General features: G+C 45.7%; 1 protein-coding gene across 4 annotated transcripts in view; it reads right to left on the reverse strand.

Annotated features, from left to right (window-relative positions):
- Positions 1-586: 586 nt before the first annotated feature.
- The window catches only part of LOC137422167 (tight junction protein 1), a 200,503-nt gene continuing 179,608 nt past the window's right edge, over positions 587-21,481 (reverse strand). For all 4 annotated transcript variants that reach the window (XM_078772224.1, XM_078772222.1, XM_078772221.1 and 1 more), the window contains 3 exons: positions 3,508-3,713; positions 3,110-3,193; positions 587-1,548 (listed from right to left, as the gene is read on the reverse strand). In XM_078772224.1, the coding sequence (XP_078628350.1) occupies positions 1,466-1,548; positions 3,110-3,193; positions 3,508-3,713 (373 nt within the window). In that variant the 3' untranslated portion in view covers positions 587-1,465. The remainder of the gene's footprint in view (positions 1,549-3,109; positions 3,194-3,507; positions 3,714-21,481) is intronic.

Consider the following 21,481-nt stretch of genomic DNA (forward strand, 5'->3'; position numbering starts at 1 on the left):
GAGCAGGGACATCGGGAGATCTGTGGGAGGGAGAGGGCTTGAAGGGAGGAGGCATGGGAAGGGGGGGGGGGGGGTTGGGAGAGGTTAAAAAACACATATATGAGGCATGGGAAGGGGGGGGGGTGGTGAGGGGGGAGCTTGGGAGGTAAAACAACACATATAGGAGGAGATGGCAGATGGTTATAGGAGATGGCAGGATCACAGGTGTTTAAATGAGCCTGTAGGTTGTCGAGGCTCAGTTTGAATCCGCCCCAGCTGGGAACCACCACCATGGAGATCCGCAGGCAGGATGATCGAGTATCAATATGTGCACCGTCCATCGGATGGACGTTGACCTAAAAGTCTGTTCGCTGGTGCACGTTATAGATGCCACGGCGTCTTTCGTGAAGAGTCGGCAAGTTATCGCCGGCACGCCGAACAAATCAATTCCTGCCCAAATCACCTCTGGTGGAGTATCCTGCGACCCTTCCAGTATTGGTTCTGGCATTGAAAAGATTTCCCAACTCTTCGTGATACACTCCGTAAAAAGTACGGGCCTCCGCGTAACTACCCAGTCAACTATAGAAAACCAAAGGGACCATTCACAGATAGTTGTTATGCAATCCTTTATTGAAATACTTGGTAAATAGCACAATGCTAAAAAAAAGAAAGAAAAAAAAAAGTCAAAAATATTAGCAAGAATTACTCTCATCTCTACCAAGGAAAGGTCATTAAGGAAGCACAAAACTTCTACAGTCGTTAGAGGTGTATAAAAATGTGGAATGGCATTTCAAAAAATTTCCGATTTTACCAAACTATACACTCTGCATCGTCGTACACCCAAAAAATCTCAAAAAATAGACGTGGGAAGTATTGCATAAAACGGCACTGGCAAACTTAATTCTCTTACGGTTACAAAAATTGTCAAGGACTGCAGTCTCCAATTTCCCCCAAAACAACCACAACACATGAGCCAGCACCCCGTTTGAAAAACGCAACAGACGATAACGAGACGGCAAAAAAAGAGAACAACAATGTGGTGTGCAAGGCACCGCGACGCACGACTACTCTCTATTCCCATTTGCTTGTAGGCCACGAGGCGAATCAGTGTTCTGCAGACCCAAATAATCACACGTCTATTGTATGTACACCGGTTCAGATCGAGCTTAAAAGAAAAGAAGAAGAACAGCGATGATCCTTTTATCACTTACAAGTTAAGGATACCGTGTCTCACTCCAACCCTGATCCCCTCCCCCCCCCCCCCCCTCCAAATCCTCTCCTCTGACCCCACCACCCCCTGCATTCACAGCAGTCCTAAATCTTCCACGTTTGAAATTCCTCACAATTAAGAGCGGCGCACCATCGCAGGATGTGCGACGTAAAGGCAGTTGGGTTGTGTGCAGAAAAACGAGTTCGCGTATGGCACCTTTGACACATGCGGAACACGCAACCCTTTTCAGAAACCCACGCGTACCGGTGGCCCCGCTCAAAAATGATCGATAAGCACCGACACGCAGTTCGATCCCTTGTGGTTTGGATCGCCGGCCTTCTGCCAGTTGCTGGGCTCACCTGCAGGAAGTTTCAAGGAACACGTTAAAAGTTTCCTTTGAAGCACAGAGCAATCCAAGACTTCCCAAACATCAACAGCTCCAAAGTTATCTATTTATTCCCATTTAACACGCAACAGAGACGTCACTTCCTCATACCGCTGCCACATCTAAAAAGAAGCAAACAATTGCACAAGTCAAACTCCATTGCTCTAATCTGAAATGCAAGGCCATGCTTTAGAGCGCAGACATCAACCAGGACACTCAAAATGAAGAGTATAGGGGAAGTTGGGGCATAATTGGACTACTCGTATTGTAAATATTCTTGGCAAATGAGAAGTGTCAACACATTGTCACTTGCGACATTACAATGCAAGTGCCGGGCAAGAGCTCTTTCCCCAAATGCACCACGTAACCCACGGCACCAGTTTCCTCGAATCGTATGGCTTGCTTCCACTTCCATGCTCTGATCGGGCTGACTGGGCAGGTTTAAAAGTTCAATCCAATGGAGTACCACGGCAGCCATTAAGCAATTCCTTGGTTATTGATCAGAGAATGCTTTTGCAAATCAACTGCATCAAGTGGCTCAGAGCAAGCCTTGACACAACGGGACAATGTGCTCGACATTCATCAATAACTCGATGTCTTCAACGTTCCTCTTGGAATTCAACTTGATGTGCCATTTACTCAAATGGACCACAAAGGCTCCTATGCAATTTTCACAAAAGCCAGCAAGCATCTTTAGTAAAGCACCATGGAGCAAATACAAGCTACATAAGTGATACAAACAAAACCTTAGCAAAGTCTCGAACCTCATTGCAAGAAAAATGTATAAAACAGGCCAATCGTGGGAGGTTCAACTGAAGAGTTCGTTATATCATTACATCGCGGCAGTAATCATTCTGTATCGTGGTTGGGGGCTTAAGAAGCAGCAATATGACAATATTTTTATTGTCGTATTTTGTGTTATGACAATATTTCCCTTTGGCCTAACAGAGTAGAATCTTGTTACAACGAAAAGATATTTCACGGACTGTTAGTTGTATCGATAATTATTTATACCCAGAAGCCCCCATCCCCTCCAACTCCCACACCACTCCTCCCACCATACAAAGAAAAATGTCACCCCCTACTGTTAAGGGGTGTGTGTAACCCAAAGGAATGAAATACATCTGCGTTCCACTTTGCATGCTTAGACTTTCATGTTTCTTTTCTTACAATTCATCCACTATGGCTCAAGCTCAAGGAAATTTCATAATTCTTACCTCGACATTATACGATGTGACGAACTATGAATAGCCAAAATGGAATTGTCACACAAAAACCTCTATTTGATACAAAGAAATGAGCGTTCCTCGTACAAGGACTCGGCATACTTCGAACGTTAATGCGATGCCGAGGTAACCAACGATATCGGCTACAATGGAACAGTTGGCTTGGGAAACATGTAAGCTTAGGTCCAACAGCGATTGTAAAAAGGTGCAGGAATGTTTTGTTTCACGGATCGAACCCCATCGAACCCCATTTCACGAATGCATACAGAGAAAAACCAACATGTATGAGGTACAGCTAGCAGGGCTTACAGTGTGGTAGACGTAGCTCCACAGGCTTCTGGAACTTCAAACCGTGTGGACCACACATGACCAACGGGCTCAGAAGAGTCTCACCTGCAACAAATGGGTCAGGGAACAAGTGAGTCAGGCCGAGAAATGGAATTTTCATGAAATAAGATTTTTTTTTTTAATCAGCAGACAAATTAGGTGTTTGTAATGCAAAGTGGTGTTAGGATATCTTTACCAGGTGTTGCATTTGGAACTTCAATAGGAACAGAAATAAATAAATAATCAGTTTAAAACTCACTTACTTATTCAAAATTATGAGATTGGATCAATTAATTTTAATGTGAATCATTTCATTCACAAACAGAATAGTAAAGTTGAAAGACTTCAAACTTTCTGCCTTAAAATGGCAATTCGTTCACCTTTTTCCTTGTCAAGCGGAGGCAAGATGCTGTTGTCCTTGCAAACCTTGAAGTATATCTCCTGCTCTGTCCCATCCGCTATGGCTCCTTTTGGAATGATTATGCTCACGCCGGTCTCCACAGAACTGAGGACTCCACCGTGACTATCGAACATACCCCTCGCCGTGGCCAACACCGTGTGGCTCTCATCTTCCAGCACACTTGAGCTGGATAAAAGCAGTATCGCCAATGGGAGAATACACCATCAGTGGTCTCGTCTCGAGAACATGACATTTATAAAGGCCGCACGGCCATTGTCATTCAGACGTGCACAACTTTCTCAAATCACAATCAGTGGCAATTTCACGTCGCGGTGCAGTAAAGCAATTTCGCAACACCAACAGTCGGTCAGCGAGGAGCAATTTGCTGGATCAGTCCAAGATGGGCATAGTACCTCTTACGCTCAATCTGTATGCCGCCTGCAAACACCGACCCAAAAAAGATTACTTTGAGTGCCGCCGATAAGATTTACAAAATGGACGCAAAGGAATATGCATGCAATTCGCATTCAGAAGTGTGTGCGAAAGGATAAATCATAAAACACACATGGAAATCCATGGACAATGAAAGCTTTTGTCCACAGATTTCCCCAGTTGTATTTTTTTTAAAGATGAAGATTATTGTTTTTCGTCAAACAAAATTAGCGTTTTTATCCTTGGATTTCCCATGGGTTTCTCAGATACATTTCATTGGGTGGCCATTTTTCCCCCGTGTATTCCCTATATATGGAGTACTACTGTACTCGGTGATAACGATACTTTGGAGCTTTGGTTGCAGGCCTCCAGGTTACAGGTTTACCACAACAACAGAGTGGACCAAAGACATTTACAGGACAAGAGAGTGGAGTGGACATCACACCTTCCAGTACTTACCCTTCTCTGGCAAAGTGTGTAGGGCCTAAACAGGACAAGAACCTAAACTGCTCAAATATCTTTTAATCTTTCACATGAGAACACAGAGGATATATATTTTAAAATATTGTGGAACCCTGACATTCACGGATTCAATATTCGCAGACACTGCATATTTGAGGATTATAAAGTGTGACCTTCGATGTGAAAGTGCGGGTTTTTTAAAAAAATTAAATTTAACCTCGAAGATCCAAAAGACCCCGAAGACCCTTAAATACCCCAAAAATTTAAGATTCAGAAGACCCACGCGTTTGCAAGGGTGAATATATATATATATATATATACAGGGTGAATCAAAAGTAGCGCCCGCGCCCGATTTCTGTTTTTTCGGCTGTCAGATTTTTTTCTGGGATGTCATGTTGTTAATAATTATTGTCTTGCAGGTTATTAATTTTCTTAATTTATTTATTTTTGTTTTTGTTTTGCAGGTTATTGCTGAGAGTTTGGAAAGTTACTGAAGTTGCACCAAATTGAACCATGAATTACCTTTCAATGAATCAACGCATTGCGGCCGTGAAACATTACTACAAATGTAATGAACAACTAACGATGGCGGCACGCAGTTTGGCACAGGAATTCGATATTAACCCACCCCAGGGAAGAAACATACGATTGATTGTCGAGAAATTTGAAGCAACAGGGTCGGTAGCCACTGCAACGAAGTCCCGTCGTCCGAAAACGGCAACGAATGTAGCTTGTTTTTTTTTTTTTCTTTTGTATACAGTCGAGGCATGTGAAAGAGCTAACATTTATCAAACAAACAAATCAAACAAACAAGCAAACAAAGTATATAAAAAGGGGAGCGGTCGACAAGATGGGGAGAGAAGGGGAGAAAGCACACAAGCACAACATTTGAGAGCAGGGACATCGGGAGATGTGAGGGAGGGAGAGGGCCTGGGGGGAGGCAGGATAGGCATAAAATGCAAGGACACCAAGGACTTCCAGGAAAGAAGTCGGCACCTCAAAAAAGTGGATTTGGGGTGAAATTAGCAGGGGTAGAAGAGATCAAGGTTTTGGATTGGGGAAGATAAGAGATGGTGGTGAACAGCCGTTTTAAAGACCTGGAGGGAGGAGTGGGATTGAAGAGAGTGAGGGAGTTTGTTCCAGAGGTGGGAGAAAAGAGGAATGAAGGAGTGAAGGTGAGCAGAGAGTCTTGATTTTGGCAGTTTAACCATAAGAGGGTTGCAGGCAGATCTTGTGCGACCTGTAGGAATATTTGGGGGACAGAGCCCAGAGAGAGCTGGGGGAGCAAGGCCAGAGAGGAGTCGGTAGAAGATGGAAAGACCACCAACCGGCCTGTGGTGAGTAAGTGAAAGGCCCTCGGAGATAGCGTCATCGCGGGAGATTCCAATGATTCTGAACGCTTTGGTTTCAACAGCGTGAAGACGAGCGAGGTGTGAGGCAGGAGCACCAGCCCAAAGGGGAGAGCAGTACTCCATTGAGCTGCGGATGAAAGCCTTGTATGTGGTGAGGGGCTCAGGTGTGCCAAGGAAGGACTTCTCACGACGGAGGATGCCCAGTCGGTGACTGGCTTTGGAGGCCAGCTTGGAAATGTGGTTTTCCCAGGAAAGATCATGGCAGATAGTGACCCAAAAGCTTGAGTGACAGAACTTCTTGGAGAGGATTATTCAGAAAGTAGATGGGAGGGTTGTCCAGTCGGTCTTTTCGGAGAGACCGTAAGAGTGTGAGATTTGTCAGGATTGAAAGACATGTTCCACTTGTTTGCCCAGTCTGTGATTTTGTTCAGGTCTGGAGAGAGTGAAGAGGCTGCAGACTGCCGATCTGAGGGATGAGGAATGGAGCTGCAGAGAGGGGAGTCATCAGCAAAGAGATAGAGAGGATTTTCAAGAGAGTCAGAGAGATCATTGATGAAGACCAAAAGAAGCACAGGGCCCAGAACACTGCCTTGGGGAAGTCCAGCCTGAACAGGAAGAGGAGATGAGAGAAACCCATTCAGGGCCACACGTTGACTACGACTAGAGAGGAAGTCCGCCAGCCATGCGTGGAGATTTCCATGGATACCAAAGGAGGAGAGTTTGGTGAGCGGAGCGGGGTGCCAGACCGTATCGAAGGCACGTGATGTCGAGGGAGACAGCTCCGATTTCCTGTTTGGCATTGAGGACCTCCATCCATTGTTGAGACAGCAGAAGCAGCATGTCCAGAGTAGAGTGACCTGGTCTGAAACCAAATTGATGATCAGAGATCAAGCCATTGGAGAAGAGGAAAGATTTCATATCCAAAGCAATGATGGATTCCATGACTTTGCTGATAATTGGGAGAAGGCTGATTGGTCTGTAGTTGCCAGGATCTGTTTTTGCACCTTTTTTGTGTAAAGCGGTGATGTTGGCTGATTTCCAAGCAGATGGCAGTTGACCTTGAGCAAAAGAGAGGGGGGAAGAGAACAGAGAGAGGGAGTGAAAGAGCGGAAGAACAGGATTTTAGGACCCGTGGGCTGATGCCGTCAGGACCAGTTGCAGAATCAGAGTCGAGGGTTGATATAAACTTTTCCACCTTGTCAGGAGGAAAGGACACAGAGTCCAGGAGCAGCTGGGTACGACTGGGTACGGTGGGTACAGAGAGGGATGGGTTTGGGACACAAGATTTAGAGGCAAACACAGAGTTGAGGCATTCAGCTTTTTCACGTGCGGAGTCAGCTCTGTAGCCGTTTGAGGTAAGGGAGGGGGCGGAGGGGGAACAAACACCAGAAACAGATTTGACCAGACGCCACCAGGATTTGGAAGAGGGAGACAGATAAGAGAGTTCGGTCTTGAGAACGGAGAGATATTGTTTCCTGGCTCTCCTGCCAATGCTGAAGCTAAGGCTGAAGAAGCCATCAGGAGACTGGAACAAAGTCCGCAAAAGTCAACTCGCCGTTTATCTGCAGAGTTGGAAGTGAGCCAATCAAGTGTTATCCGTATCCTTCACCAGAAAAACTGGAAACCTTACATTCCACGCTTACTGCATGCCCTTCATGATGGAGATGACGACCGGCGTCTTCAATTTTGTGAAGAGTTCTTAGCTAAACTTGACGAAGAGGACACAATGCGAGACAACATCTGGTGGTCAGATGAGGCATGTTTTAAGCTTAACGGCACAATTAACAGACACAATTGTGTCTACTGGGCTGCGGAGAACCCAAGAGTGACAGTAGAGAAGGAGGTAAATTTAGCTGGCATGACAGTTTGGGAAAAAGTACTTACTTTTTCCACATGCGAAATTTGCATTTGTGTTTATTTGAATTATACAATGGATTACAAAATGTAAATGTTTCATGACATTTGTTATATTATGTCACCTTTATCTATCAATATTGTTGAAATGAAGATCAAATAGCTGTATGTTGAAATATGTTGAAAAAGTCAAAACTTTACATGGGGTGTACTTACTTTTTCACGTGACTATATATATATATACATTTTTTTAACACTTCAGGACTGATCTCCCATATCCATCACTGCTGATATTAATTCAGCCTGGGAATTCTTCCACAGAAACCTGCTCTCTCTTATGCACAGATTCATCCCATCTTGTCTTCAATTATCTTACCCATCCTTGGTACTCTGAATCCCATGGTGATGCAGTTGCTTTAAAGCAACTTGCATTCTCCTCCTGGAAGGGATATCCGACCTAAGGCAACCTCAGATAATTCCACAAAGCCTGCACCAAGTGTGTGCCTATTTTCAGGAGAGTCAGAAAACAACATCTGTCCAAACTCAAGAATGAGCTTTCATACTTCTTCTTAAAACCTGGTGACGCCTTGTTAAGGTGGCGTCTTGTCATCACTTGCACTCTCTGTCCTCTCCATGATTTATCCTCCCCAGATATCTGCAGGACGCATGCGGTCCAGCAGCAACCCCCTCCTAGTGAAACTGCCTAAATCCAGAACCACGGCTCACTCCACTCATTTATTCCTCTTTTTTCCCTGCCTACTCTCTTCAATCTCATTCTCCCCACCAGGTCTTCAAGACAGCTGTTCACCACCATCTCAAGTCATCCCCCATCCAAAATCATGATCTTTTCTACACCCGATAATCCACCCACAGCCCTCCAAAAATTTTGCTTATGTATCCATATCGTCCACTTTTTGTGTTCTCCCTTACACAAACAATCCCTTGTTTGTCCGTCTCTATTTACTTTCTCCCTCTACCGTGCTGTTAGCGTTTCCCCTTTCTCCTGCTGTTCCCTTTGTTACGTTGAGTCCTGATTTGCCCTGCCACAGCTCTTCCAAGAGCCTAGAACATGTAAAATAAATAAATAAATAAATAACCCCCTCCCCACCCCCATTTTAAAAATGCCACCAAAATGCGTGGATTCGATATTCGCATGATTTTTTCAGGAACGTATCACCCGCGAATGCTGGGGTCTTACAGTACACACACCACTCAGCCAACCAAAATGTCGCTTGAACAAATCTTGGGGTCATTGAAGGAATGTTACTCTCATGAAAGGTTTGCTCTGTTATGTTGCCTCAACTGGTGAAGCATTCTTCATTAAAGTCATTGCCTGAATGGCAAGTTGAACAAGAAAGAGCAATCAGAGATTGCAGACCCATGCCAGGACGTGTGGTTTTCTCCTTTGGGTCATCGGGGTCTTTTTTTAGTTCTAAAAGTTCTTAGAGTTTGAAAGGGTCTTTGGGGTCTCAAATGGTATTAGCATTGTAAAGGGCCATGGGGTTTTAGGGGTCCTCAGTTTGAAGTGTCTTAGGGTATTTGTGGGTCTTCATGGTGTTACTGATTCGTCACTTCCGTTGTTGTGGCTTTCACCCATTTGACATATTTCTGATATTATGTACTATTATTATCTTCAAAAGGTTTATTGTTCATGAACAGTTATCAAAAGTTAAAAAGGTTAACTTTAAATGATACAGGAAACCGAACCGGAAGACGGCGAGAGAGAGAGAGAGAGAGAGAGAGAGAAGAGGCGTGGCGAGCAAAGTCGGACAAGACGCGTGACGTCGAGCTCCGTAGCGAGCGTTGTCTAACGAAGGTCGCGAGGGAATTTTTGAGTTCCTTGAAAGGACATCCTGTGATGGGTATTATCGCTGGGATTGAGAAATCTGCGGAGTCAGGTTTGGGCTGAGATTCTGATAAATCCTTGCCTGGTCGCATCGACTCAAGTAAGAGCCGTCGGCCATTTTGGAACTTCGCGCTTCGTTCACCGACAAAGGTTTTGCTACGCGTCAGCTCTTCTCAGCATCTTATCGTCTGGCGGGGATGTGTGTGCGCAAACGCTGCGGTTGAAGATTACGCTGCGGTTCGCTGATTGAACTGTGAACGCGCACCTCGAGTTTGCCTTTGGTCGGACCACGTGGCTGGCTACGCTTTTTCTGCGCTACGCCCACGCCTCGTCCGCATCAACCGAGTGCGGGTCTCGATTCGATCTCGCTCCGACACTCGCTGGAGAGGATCACCTTTGAGTTATAGAGACATTGAGGAGTGTCCTTTGTTCACTCACTTGGAGTGCAGTGAGTTATCTGACTTTAACTGATGGTACCATCTTAAGATGTATTGAGTGCACTCTTGATGACTATTGGTTGTACCGTTATTCTTGTGTGTGACTTTTAATGCAACATTTGTTCGTTTATAATAATCATTGGTGTGGTTTCACTATTGATTTCTGACACAGAATAACATATTTTTCTGCCGTGGCTCCTCTCGGGGTTCAGAGGTACACCGGGACCAGGAGGTTGGGGAGGAACACGTAACAGAAATTGGGGGCTCGTCCAATTGACTCGTGGGCTCGAAATTGGGTCTTCGCCCGGGATAAAAAAAATTCCCTAATAACATCCGTTCGGGTTTGACCCAGATTGAAATTGGGGGTTCGTACGGGGGAGAAATTGGGGGCTCGGCTTTGCTGATTAAATTCCCTAAATATCGTACTGTGGATTAAATTCCCTAAATTCCATCCGGGAAAGAATTCCCTAACATTCCCAGAATTCCCAAATTTGGAACTTTTTCCAACATTCCCAAATTTTTCCAAAAACAAAAAAGAATTTTTTTGTTTTTTTGGAAATTTCGTGTGCGAAGGTTAACAGGTGTTAACTGATAGTCACCATGGTGTTTGATGCCGAAAAGTTTGCAGCGTCCCCTAGTGAGACAGTTTCAAGCGTTCAAAAAAATCAGAACTCTTGATATTGGCCAGACATTTTAGCTTGGAGGTCCGAGCTAATATGAAGAAAGCAGAGATGCAGAGATTGGTGATAGAATATCTGGTGGGACAAGGAACATGGAAAGAGGGAGCCTTGGATTGGTTACCCGAGGAACAAGAAAATGTGGAGCTCTGGAAACTGGAGATGCAATTTCAGAGCCAGGAAAGGTTAGAAGAGAAAAAAGCAGAGGAAAGGAGAGTTGAACTAGAACTCCAGGAAAGGTTAGAAGAGAAAAAAGCAGAGGAAAGGAGAGCTGCAAGAGAATTCGAAGAAAGAAGAGAAAAGGAAAGAGCAGAACAGGAACGAGAACTCGAGGAAAGAAGAGCAGCACAGGAAAGAGAACTCGAAGAGAGAAGAGAAAAGGGAAAAAGCAGAGGAGAGAAAAACCGAAAGGGAATTAAGGGAACGGGACTTGGCGCTTCAGCAGGAAATTAAACTCAAGGAGCTGGATTTAATGAAAGAACGGGAAGAGGCACCATCCATGCCGACTGGTTCGACACCGAGTCAGAACACCTGGGATGTTGGTAGACATGTGAGGCTGGTTCCACCCTTCAAGGAAAAGGAGGTAGCCAATTTTTTTTTTTTCACACTTTGAGAAAGTGGCTCAAATGTTAAATGGCCGGAGGAGTCCTGGACCATGTCAGTGCAAAGTGTTCTGGTAGGTAAAGCTCAAGATATTTATTTGGCTTTACCGATTAACCAATGTGCAGATTATGAGATAGTGAAGAAAACCATTCTCAAAGCCTACGAATTGGTCCCTGAAGCTTACCGGCAAAAATTCCGGAATGCCAGGAAGAGAGAGAGCGAGACCCATGTGGAGTTTGCCAGAATGAAAGAAACCATGTTTGATCGGTGGTGTGATTAAAAAGGGGTCGGGAAAGACTTCGAGCTATTGCGACAATTGATCCTGGTGGAGGAATTCCAACAGTGTGTCCACGAGGACATTAAAGTACATCTGGAGGAAATGAAAGTACCAAAGCTGTATGAGGCAGCAACCATGGCAGATGACTATGCCTTAACCCACAGGAAGGGTTTCCACAAACTGACCTTCTTGCCTAGACTTAACCAGGGGAGTTATGGTACATCCGGGGCGGAGAACGAAAATTCATGGGGGCGGCCTCGAGATGACTATGAGGACAACTCTGATACCGCGACTTTTAGGGATCAGAAGACAACAGTTCCAAGGCAGACTTATATTCCGGGGGGCTCGAGGCAGACCGCGAGTTTCTCCTCCGGACCTACTTGCGCCTTTTGCAACAAATGTGGACACGTGAGGTCCCAATGTTATGCCCTGGAAAGGAACAATCAGGAGCGGAGTCAGACTAGTACAACTCCGAATGCCATGGCAAATGTGAGAAATCGCCCTCAAAAGGGTTACCATCCATTTACTTCAGAGGAGTTTGTGTCACTGGATGGAGACTCGACCAACCAGACCTGTTAGGGTATTGAGGGACACAGGAGCACATCAATCTTTAATGCTCGAAGGCATTTTTCCATTGTCAGAGGAGACGGCAACTGGTGATAGTGTTCGTTTACAGGGGATTGGTGGCTGTGTTCGAGCTCCACTTCATGTCATCCATTTGGAGTCTGATTTGGTGTCAGGACCGGTCACCGCAGGTTTACAAGCCACTCTTCCTGTAGAGGGAGTATCTTTTGTTATCGGTAATGATTTGGCCGGTGGTCAAGTTTCTGGTAACCCGATGGTTGTTAAAAAGCCCAGTAGGGAAAATAACACCACACCAGTCAGGGATGGCGGCAAATTTGGCAAGCTATTTGTAGGTGGACTGAACTTCAAAACAAAGGAAGAAGTTATGACCTCTGTCTTCAGGAAATATGGACCGCTTTTGGAAGTGCGGCTGGTAAAAGACAGGGAAACGCAAAAGTCAAGAGGGTTTGGCTATGTCACGTTTGAAAACACAAAGGACGCCAAAGAAGCAGAGAAGGATTGGAATGGTAAGGATTTGGATGGTCGGACCATAGCCGTAGAGAAGGCAGGCCACAGGCGTCGAGGGGGCTACAGAAGAGGAAAACGTGGCGGTAGTTTTGGTGGTGGCCGCAGTCGATATTACTATGGAGGCTCCCCGAGTTACGGCAGCTCCCGAAGGAATGATATCAGGGTCGTGGCCGAGAAGGAGACCGCTATTCACGTGACTACAGTGACAAGCGGTCCAACCGTGATTATTACGAAAGTTAGAAAGAGTTGAAGCACTGAATGCTGCGGAGCAGCCGAGCCAAAATTCCTACACGGATTAACCGTGAACGACACCATTCCTAAAGGCGTCCATGTAGTGAACTTTCCTGCACGGACTAACCGTGAACTCCACGTTCCTAAAGGCGTCCATGTAGTGAATACTTCCAGGCCTCACCACCCAACCACCATGGAACCTGGCTTTCAGCTCGGCCTCCTGGGAAAAGTGCTATAGATTTGCTGGCCTTTGGGTTTTGATCACAACCCCTTGAACCTTCATTCAAAAGAAACAAAAAGTAAAATCAGAGGGTGATGATGGAGTTTAGCTTGGCAGGAGTCCAACTGGGAAATTGAACATGTAAAGGGCAGGGACACTGTCGTTGCTGATGCTCTGTCCAGAGTGAATTAACTTTGGAAATCTCTGGGGGTTGTGTGAAATTTTGTCGCTTTATTTTTGGGAGATTGATATATAATTGTTGCTCATGGGAATTGAGGATTTGGTTGTGAGTTTACTGTTGTTTGTTTAAAGGGTGTGCCTGCAAAGAAAGTTTTCGCTGTGTTCAAACTTTCTTTCTTGAGGGGGGGGGGGGGGGGAAGTGTTACGGATTCGTCACTTCTGTTGTTGTTGTTGTTGACATATTTCTGATATTATGTACGATTATTATCTTCCAAAGGTTTATTGTTCGTGAACAGTTATCAAAAGTTAAAAAGGTTAAGTTTAAATGATACAGGAAACCGAACCGGAAGACGATGAGAGAGAGGGAGAAGAAGCGTGGCGAGCAAAGTCGGACAATACGCGCGATGTCGAGCTCCGTGGCGAGCATTGTCTAACGAAGGTCATGAGGGAATTTTTGAGTTCCTTGAAAGGACATCCTGCAATAGGTATTATCGCTGGGATTGAGAAATCTGCGTAGTCAGGTTTGGGCTGAGAACCCGACGTATCCTTGCCTGGTCGCATCGACTCAAGTAAGGGCTGTCGGCCATTTTGGAACTTCGCGCTTCGTTCACCAACAAAGGTTTTGCTACGCGTCAGCTCTTCTCAGCATCCTATCATCTGGCGGGGATGTGTGTGCGCAAACGCTGCGGTTGAAGATTACGCTGCGGTTCGCTGATTGAACTGTGAACGCGCACCTCGAGTTTGCCTTTGGTCGGACCACGTGGCTGGCTACGCTTTTTCTCCGCTATGCCCACGCCTCGTCCGCATCAACCGAGTGCGGGTCTCGATTCGATCTCGCTCTGACACTCGCTGGAGAGGATCACCTTTGAGTTATAGAGACATTGAGGAGTGTCCTTTGTTCACTCACTTGGAGTGCAGTGAGTTATCTGACTTTAACTGATGGTACCATCTTAAGATGTATTGAGTGCACCCTTGATGACTATTGGTTGTACCGTTATTCTTGTGTGTGAATTTTAATACAACATTTGTTCGTTTATAATCATTGGTGTGGTTTCACTATTGATTTCTGACACAGAATAACATATTTTTCTGCCGTGGCTCCTCTCGGGGTTCGGAGGTATACCGGGACCAGGAGGTTGGGGAGGAACACGTAACAATGGTCCTTAGGGTATTTGTGGTCTTAATGGGCCTCCGGGTTGTAAAGGTTCGAAAGGGATTAGTGGTCATAAAGGGTCTTTGGGTTTCTAAAGGGTCTAACAGTGGTTCTTAACCTTTTTAAAGGCGCCGAAAACCTAACGAAACCAACCGAACACTCGCGGAACCCCTCAAATTTGACAAAAAAAATTAAGAAGAATTGCATCTTAATGCGTTTTCTGTTCTTCTTTTCGGGAGGCGATCTGGGAAATGCGTGGTTTTGTATTGGCAAGGGCCACCCTCAAATCATTTTCGCATGCAAGCCTGCTCCTTTTCTTTGTTTTAATGTCCACCAGTTTCGAAAACGCATGCTCGCAGAGATACGTTGTAACGAACGGCGTGAGGATCTCAAGGGCAATTTTAGCGATGTGAGGATACCCTTCCATTTGGCGGCACCAAAACGTTGAGAGCGTTGTTGTGCCGAAGAGTTGTTGTTGAGTCTGGCTCTGCTGAAGTTCGATGAGGTCGTCGAGGTATTGGTCATTGACATCTGCAGTTGCAACGTCGAAAGTAAACGGCTGCCTCACCGATGCTGGGTGTTTGCTCTTGGTCGGGGAAGTAGCCGTCGAATGACTTTCCCAGCTCATCAAAGTGCAGGGTAATCGCTTGCTTCAGCTCCCCCGGTACAGCAGTGCCTCCAACTTCAGACTCATCTTTGATTCCGCTCACGCACTCGTCCAGTAGCGAAAAGTTGGCGAAGTTGTCGTTCTCTGTTCGCTGCCTCCACAACGGTAACTTCTTTTGGAAAGCGCTCAGCTTTTCTTCAGATTCGATGACATTCACTCCACCGCCCTGCATCTGGCAAGTGAGATGATTGAGTCTGTCGAAGATGTCAGCCAAGTATGCCAAGGCAAGGATGAACTCTGACTCTTGGAAGTGCGTTGCATGGCAATGCTGGTGTTCTCGCAAAAACAGGGCTAATTCTACACGCTAGGCAAAAACACGGCTCACTACCTTCCCTCGTGACAACTATCGAACGTTAGAGTGGTAGAGAAGGACTTCGAATTCAGAGCCGATTTCATTGCACAGCTCTTTGAAGATGTGATGATTCAGAGCACGGCTTCGCACATAATTCCCAGTTTCAACGACGATTTTCAGAACATTGGCCAGTTTTGGAGGCAGGGTTTTTGATGCCAGCGCGTGTCTGTGCAGGACGCAGTGCGTGACGATGATGTGTGGTGCATCGGCCTTCACCAGCACTCCAAAACCAGAGTTACATCCCAGCATGGCTGGAGCTCGGTCAGAGCAAACTGCAGACACCATGTTCCACGAGAGGCCGTTGCTTCTGAAGAAGTCGTCCACAAGCTTCTTCACGTCAGCTGCCTTCGTCGTTGTTGTGAGAGGCTTGCAGAACAGAAAGTCTTCCTCGATCTCATCTCCTTTGACATAACGCACAAATAAGATGAGCTGGCTCAAATTCGAAACGTCAGTGGTCTCGTCGAGTTGAAGGCTGAATTTCATCAGGCTCGCGACTAAATCTGCAACTACCTGGGCGAGGATGTCGTCGCTCATGTCGTCGATTCGGCATCTGATGGTGTCATTTGAGAGTGGAACGAGAGACAACTTGTTTTCAGCAGCTTTTCCCAGCATGATGTTGGCCATCTTCAACGCGGCCAGTTTGATGAGTGTCTCGCCAACGGTGTGCGGTTTGCCCTGCTTTGTGATCAGGTACGCAACTTCATACGACGCGGTGAGGATCGGTTTGTCAATTGGAACGAAGCCGAGTTTGGGAAAGGTAGCACTTGCGTCAAATCGGACTCTCTTCAATTTGAATTCATCCAGCATTGTGTCTTTGTACTGCCCCTCGCCGTGCAGTTTTTTTGAAGTGTTCCCGTAGTTTTGCTGGTGCTAGCCTGGAGTTGCTCAACTTGACATTGCAAAGCATGCATTGAGGACGCTGACTTCCGTCCCGTTCCGTCAAACACGTGAACCCGTACCGCACGGAATCCTCCGACCACTTCCTTTTTTTTGCTCGACAGACTGCAAAAAAAAAAAAAAAAGGAACAAACTGATCTTAATTGAGTTCGGGCAAATAATTATATGACAAAAATTAAAAAAGGAACATGCTTAAATATAATCAGTACCCCTCTGAAAACAGAAATTTTAACGAAGAAAACATAACTTATAGTTACGATGACGGGATTTATTATCTACTCAACTCTACGTCACCTCAAATCCCATTATAATATTACATAGAAAACTGCGAATTGTTAGTTTTGAATTGCGACCAAAGGAGTTATATCACCTCCACCTAATTTTCTGAGTAATTCAATCATATTTTATAATCATCATCCACTTTTGACTTTAATATAACTCTGAACCCGCCCTGCATATCCACAAACATTTCCAACTTACTTTTCAATTAATCAGTAACTCCAAAGTAAGGCGCGACAAATGACGCATGGCACACGGCAAGCTAATCGAGGCTATTCACTGGAATTTCCGAAAACCTGCAAAGTCCAAAATCCAGTAAGTAAGTAAGCAAGTAAGCACCATCAACAGAATAATTAGCAAGTGTTACGGATTCGTCACTTCCGTTGTTGTGGTTTTCATCCACTGTAAACCTTTTTGATTCCATGTACTATTATTGTTGTCGTTTAAGGGAGTTAGAGGTTACTATTTTCAAAAGGTAAAAAGTCAATGTTTTAATTGAAACCGGAACCGGACGACGACGAAGAGGAAGAAGAGGAGGAGAAGGCGGAGCGAGTGAGTCGGGGAAGAAGCCTAGCTGCTTCGAGGTCTGGAGCAAACGTTGACGAACGGAGGTCACTAGCGAACTTCGGGTTTCCCGGGAAAGGGATTCTTGCGACAGAGTTGTTATCGCTGTGACAGATCAACCTGCATGTCAGGTTTTGGCGGTTGATTCCGAGGAGAATCATCGTCGTGCCGTTACGCCTCGAGAACGGGCCGTCGGCCATTTTGACTCGTGCGCTTTGCGCACCACGCAAGGTTTTTCGCTTCGCTTCAACCATTTTCACCGCATCCAGACGTTTATCTGGTGTGTGTGTGTGTGTGTAACGTGGATTTTGAAGGTAAATCTGCGGTTCGCCGGTTTGGAGCCGTGAAACGTCCATACCCGAGGGTGTGATTTCCCAGTCGCCTGGAGGGCGCCTTTCGATTTCCCTGTCGCCTTGAGGGCACCTTTGCGCAGCTTTGGCCACGTGACTGTGACTGTCATCTGAACGGGATTCTGGTCTCGATTGGACATCGTTCTGACGATCGCTGGAGCGGATCGACTTGGGCTTGATGCCGAAATAGAGACATTGGGGAATGTTCTTCTTTTCGCTCACTTGGAGCACAGTGAGTTATATTGTACGAACCTGATGGTACCATCATAGGAAATATATATTGGTTGTACAATTGATTACTATTGTTGTTGTACTGTTATTCTTGTGTGATCTTAATACAATATTTGTTTGTTGGTAACAATTGGTGTGGCTTCACCATTGATCTTTGACATACAGCATAACACATTTTTCTGCCGCGACTCCTCTCAGGGCTCGGAGGTACACCGTGACCAGGGGGTTTGGGGAGGAGCACGTAACACAAGTTGCTCATTGATTCAATGATTCAACTTACGACAGTCAGTGTGAAACAACTTATCTTAAACACAGACCAGAGAAACCATGAATGGCATGGGAATGCAATTACAAATAACATTTCCATTCGTTCGTAACATACATAGCAAAATAATAACAATATTAATAATAAGCGAAGCGTAATTACACATAGATTCAAAATTGAAACAAAACTAAAAACTAAAAAAAAACAAATTGCAATGCGTTTCGGAAGACCTCCGCCAAACCACCGAGACTGGCTCACTGAACCCCTGGGGTTCGGTCGAACCCAGGTGAAGAACCACGGGTCTAATGTAATTAATACACATACTCACGTTTGGTGTGGACAAACAAACAAAAGGTCTGCTTTGCACAAAAAAGGTGCAAAAACAGATCCTAGCAACTACAGACCAATCAGCCTTCTCCCAATTATCAGCAAAGTCATGGAATCCATCATTGCTTCGGATATGAAATCTTTCCTCTTCTCCAATGGCTTGATCTCTGATCACCAATTTGGTTTCAGACCTGGTCACTCTACTCTGGACATGCTGCTTCTGCTTTCTCAACAATGGATGGAGGTCCTCAATGCCAAACAGGAAATTAGAGCCGTCTCCCTTGACGTGCCTTCGATACGGTCTGGCACCCCGCTCTGCTCACCAAACTCTCCTCCTTCGGTATCCATGGAAATCTCCCCGCATGGCTGGTGGACTTCCTCTTTAGTCGTAGTCAATGTGTGGCCCTGAATGGGTTTCTCTCATCTCCTCTTCCTGTTCCTGTTCAGGCTGGAGTTCCCCAAGGCAGTGTTGTGGGCCCTGTGCTTTTTCTGGTCTTCATCAATTATCTCTCTGACTCTCTTGAAAATCCTCTCTATCTCTTTGCTGATGACTCTACTCTCTGTCGCTCCATTCCTCATCCCTCAGATCGGCAGTCTGCAGCCTCCTCACTCTCTGCAGACCTGGACAAAATCACAGACTGGGCAAACAAGTGGAACATGTCTTTCAATCCTGACAAATCTCACACTCTTACGATGTCTCTCCAAAAGACCGACTGGACAACCCTCCCATCCACTTTCTGAATAAACCTCTCCAAGAAGTTCTGTCACTCAAGCTTTTGGGTCTCACTATCTGCCATGACCTTTCCTGGGAAAACCACATTTCAAATCTGGCCTCCAAAGCCAGTTGCCGACTGGGCATCCTCCGTCGTACGAAGTCCTTCCTTGGCACACCTGAGCTCCTCACCACATACAAGGCTTTCATCCGCAGCTCAATGGAATACTGCTCTCCCCTCTGGGCTGGTGCTCCTGCCTCACACCTAGCTCGTCTTCACGCTGTTGAAACCAAAGTGTTCAGAATCATTGGAATCTCCCGCATTGAAGCTAATTCCAAGGGCCTTTCACTCACTCACCCGCAGGCAGGTTGGTGGTCTTTCCGTCTTCTACCGACTCCTCTCCGGCCTTGCCCCCCCCCCCCCCAGCTCTCTCTGGGCTCTGTCCCCCTAAATATTCCTACAGGTTGCACAAGATCTGCCTGCAACCCTCTTATGGTTAAACTGCCAAAATACAGACTCTCTGCTCACCTTCACTCCTTCATTCCTCTTTTCTCCCACCTCTGGAACAAACTCCCTCACTCTCTTCAATCCCACTCTCTCCAGGTCTTTAAAACAGCTGTTCACCACCATCTCTTATCTTCCCCCAACCAAAACCTTGATCTTTTCTACCCCCGCTAATTTCACCCCAAATCCACTTTTTTGAAATACCGACTTCTGTCCTGGAAGTCCTTGGTGGCCTTGTGTTTTATACTTCTCCCCACCCCCCCCCCTTCCCACGCCTCCTCCCCCCAAGCCCTCTCCCTCCCACACATCTCCCGATGTCCCTGCTCTCAAATGTGTGTTTGTGTGCTTCCCCTTCTCTCCCCATCTTGTCTACCGCTCCCTCTTTTTATATATTTTGTTTGTCTGTTTGATTTGTTTGTGAAATAAATGTTTGCTCTTTCACGAGCCTCGGTTCTGTATGCAAAAAAAACAAAAAAAAAACCAAACAAAAAACAAAAAAAACCAAACAGGCAAACAAATGACAAATCAGTCAGAGACCGAGGACTTGCTGGAATGTACTTCTGTATATCGGCCATTTTGGATCAAAATAATAATACATAAGGACATGGTTGAATCCCTGCTTGAGAGAATGCCAACCCACTCCCCGCCATCACGGTCGTCTCTCCAACTCACAATCCCACGACATATGCGGAAGGGACGACCCAAAACCAATCATCTTCTTTTTGATTCGTATATAAACATCATTAAAAGTAAATAATGACCTCTGCCAAAGTTCAAACGACGTGGGTTTCATCTCTACATGAGAGAATTCCACATAGCTATTTGGGCGGTGTATAAGCTAACAGTTCACTGTCTCCATCGATCTTGCCAAGGCCGTAACACCTATCTGCTCAAAATCCTTTTAACTGTTGACTTGGTAGTTTTTACAATGAAGGAAACACGTATCGGGAGTACATACGACATAGCGATTGTGAATGTGACAGCTCTGAGGCGTCTTTCGCTTCGCAGTGACGGCAAGCACCAACATGGCGGCTGGAGGAATAAAATCTGGCTTCAAGCCCCCTCACCACCCAAAATCTATTCCGGCGAATTTATTCCGGCAAGTAACAAACCAACCAACCTACATACTTGCCGGAATCTATTCCGGCAAGTAACCAACCAACCAATATACTTGCAGGAATCTATTCCGGCAAGTAACCAACCAACCAACATACTTGCCAGAATCTATTCCGGCAAGTAACAAACGGACAAACAGACAGGGGTAAAAACATAACCTCCATCCACCTTTGGTGGCGGAGGTAATGAAATCAGGATGAAGGTCCCAATGAAAATACGCCTCATTGCACAAACGCCTCATTTAAACCGTCGAATCCTTCCGCTGTATCACTCCTCCTTGCCCCGGCTTTACGCTGCTGTCACGATTTTCACGTTTTGGGTGACCTTGAGCTTGACCTTGGGCCGAGAGTTAAACATTGGGCACAGTCTATTCCAGGGCAAGGCAAATATGTGTGTAAAGTATGGCGATGCTATGTGCAATGATGTAGACGTAGTACTGTGCACAAACAGACAAACAAACGAACCAACATACTTGCCGGAATCTATTCCGGCAAGTAACAAACGGACCCAAATGCAATACCCTCTCATCTGGCGAGGGTAATAACAGTGTTTGAAATAATTATGGAACTCGAGGGTGGGGAGAGGTGAGGGGGGTGGGGGGGAAAGACAAATACTAAATTAATGCCACTTCTATCATATGGACTATGCTGAATCATAATCACCTGTTGATAGCTTGCATCATGATAACTCATCCACCCAATCAGAAAGTGACACTAGCAGTGACACACTGACACGAGCAGTGACACACTGACACACTAAAAGGCTTTGAGTAGTACAGTAAGTCATGGCATGAAACTCGTTTTGGCTCCAAAAGAAACGATGGATGTCGAAACGTGGAAACTTTCCAACTGTGATGTCGAGTATCTCAGGGTG

This window comes from Myxine glutinosa, chromosome 2 (assembly GCF_964187855.1).
Source record: "Myxine glutinosa chromosome 2, kmMyxGlut1.1, whole genome shotgun sequence".
Classification (NCBI taxonomy): domain Eukaryota; kingdom Metazoa; phylum Chordata; class Myxini; order Myxiniformes; family Myxinidae; genus Myxine; species Myxine glutinosa.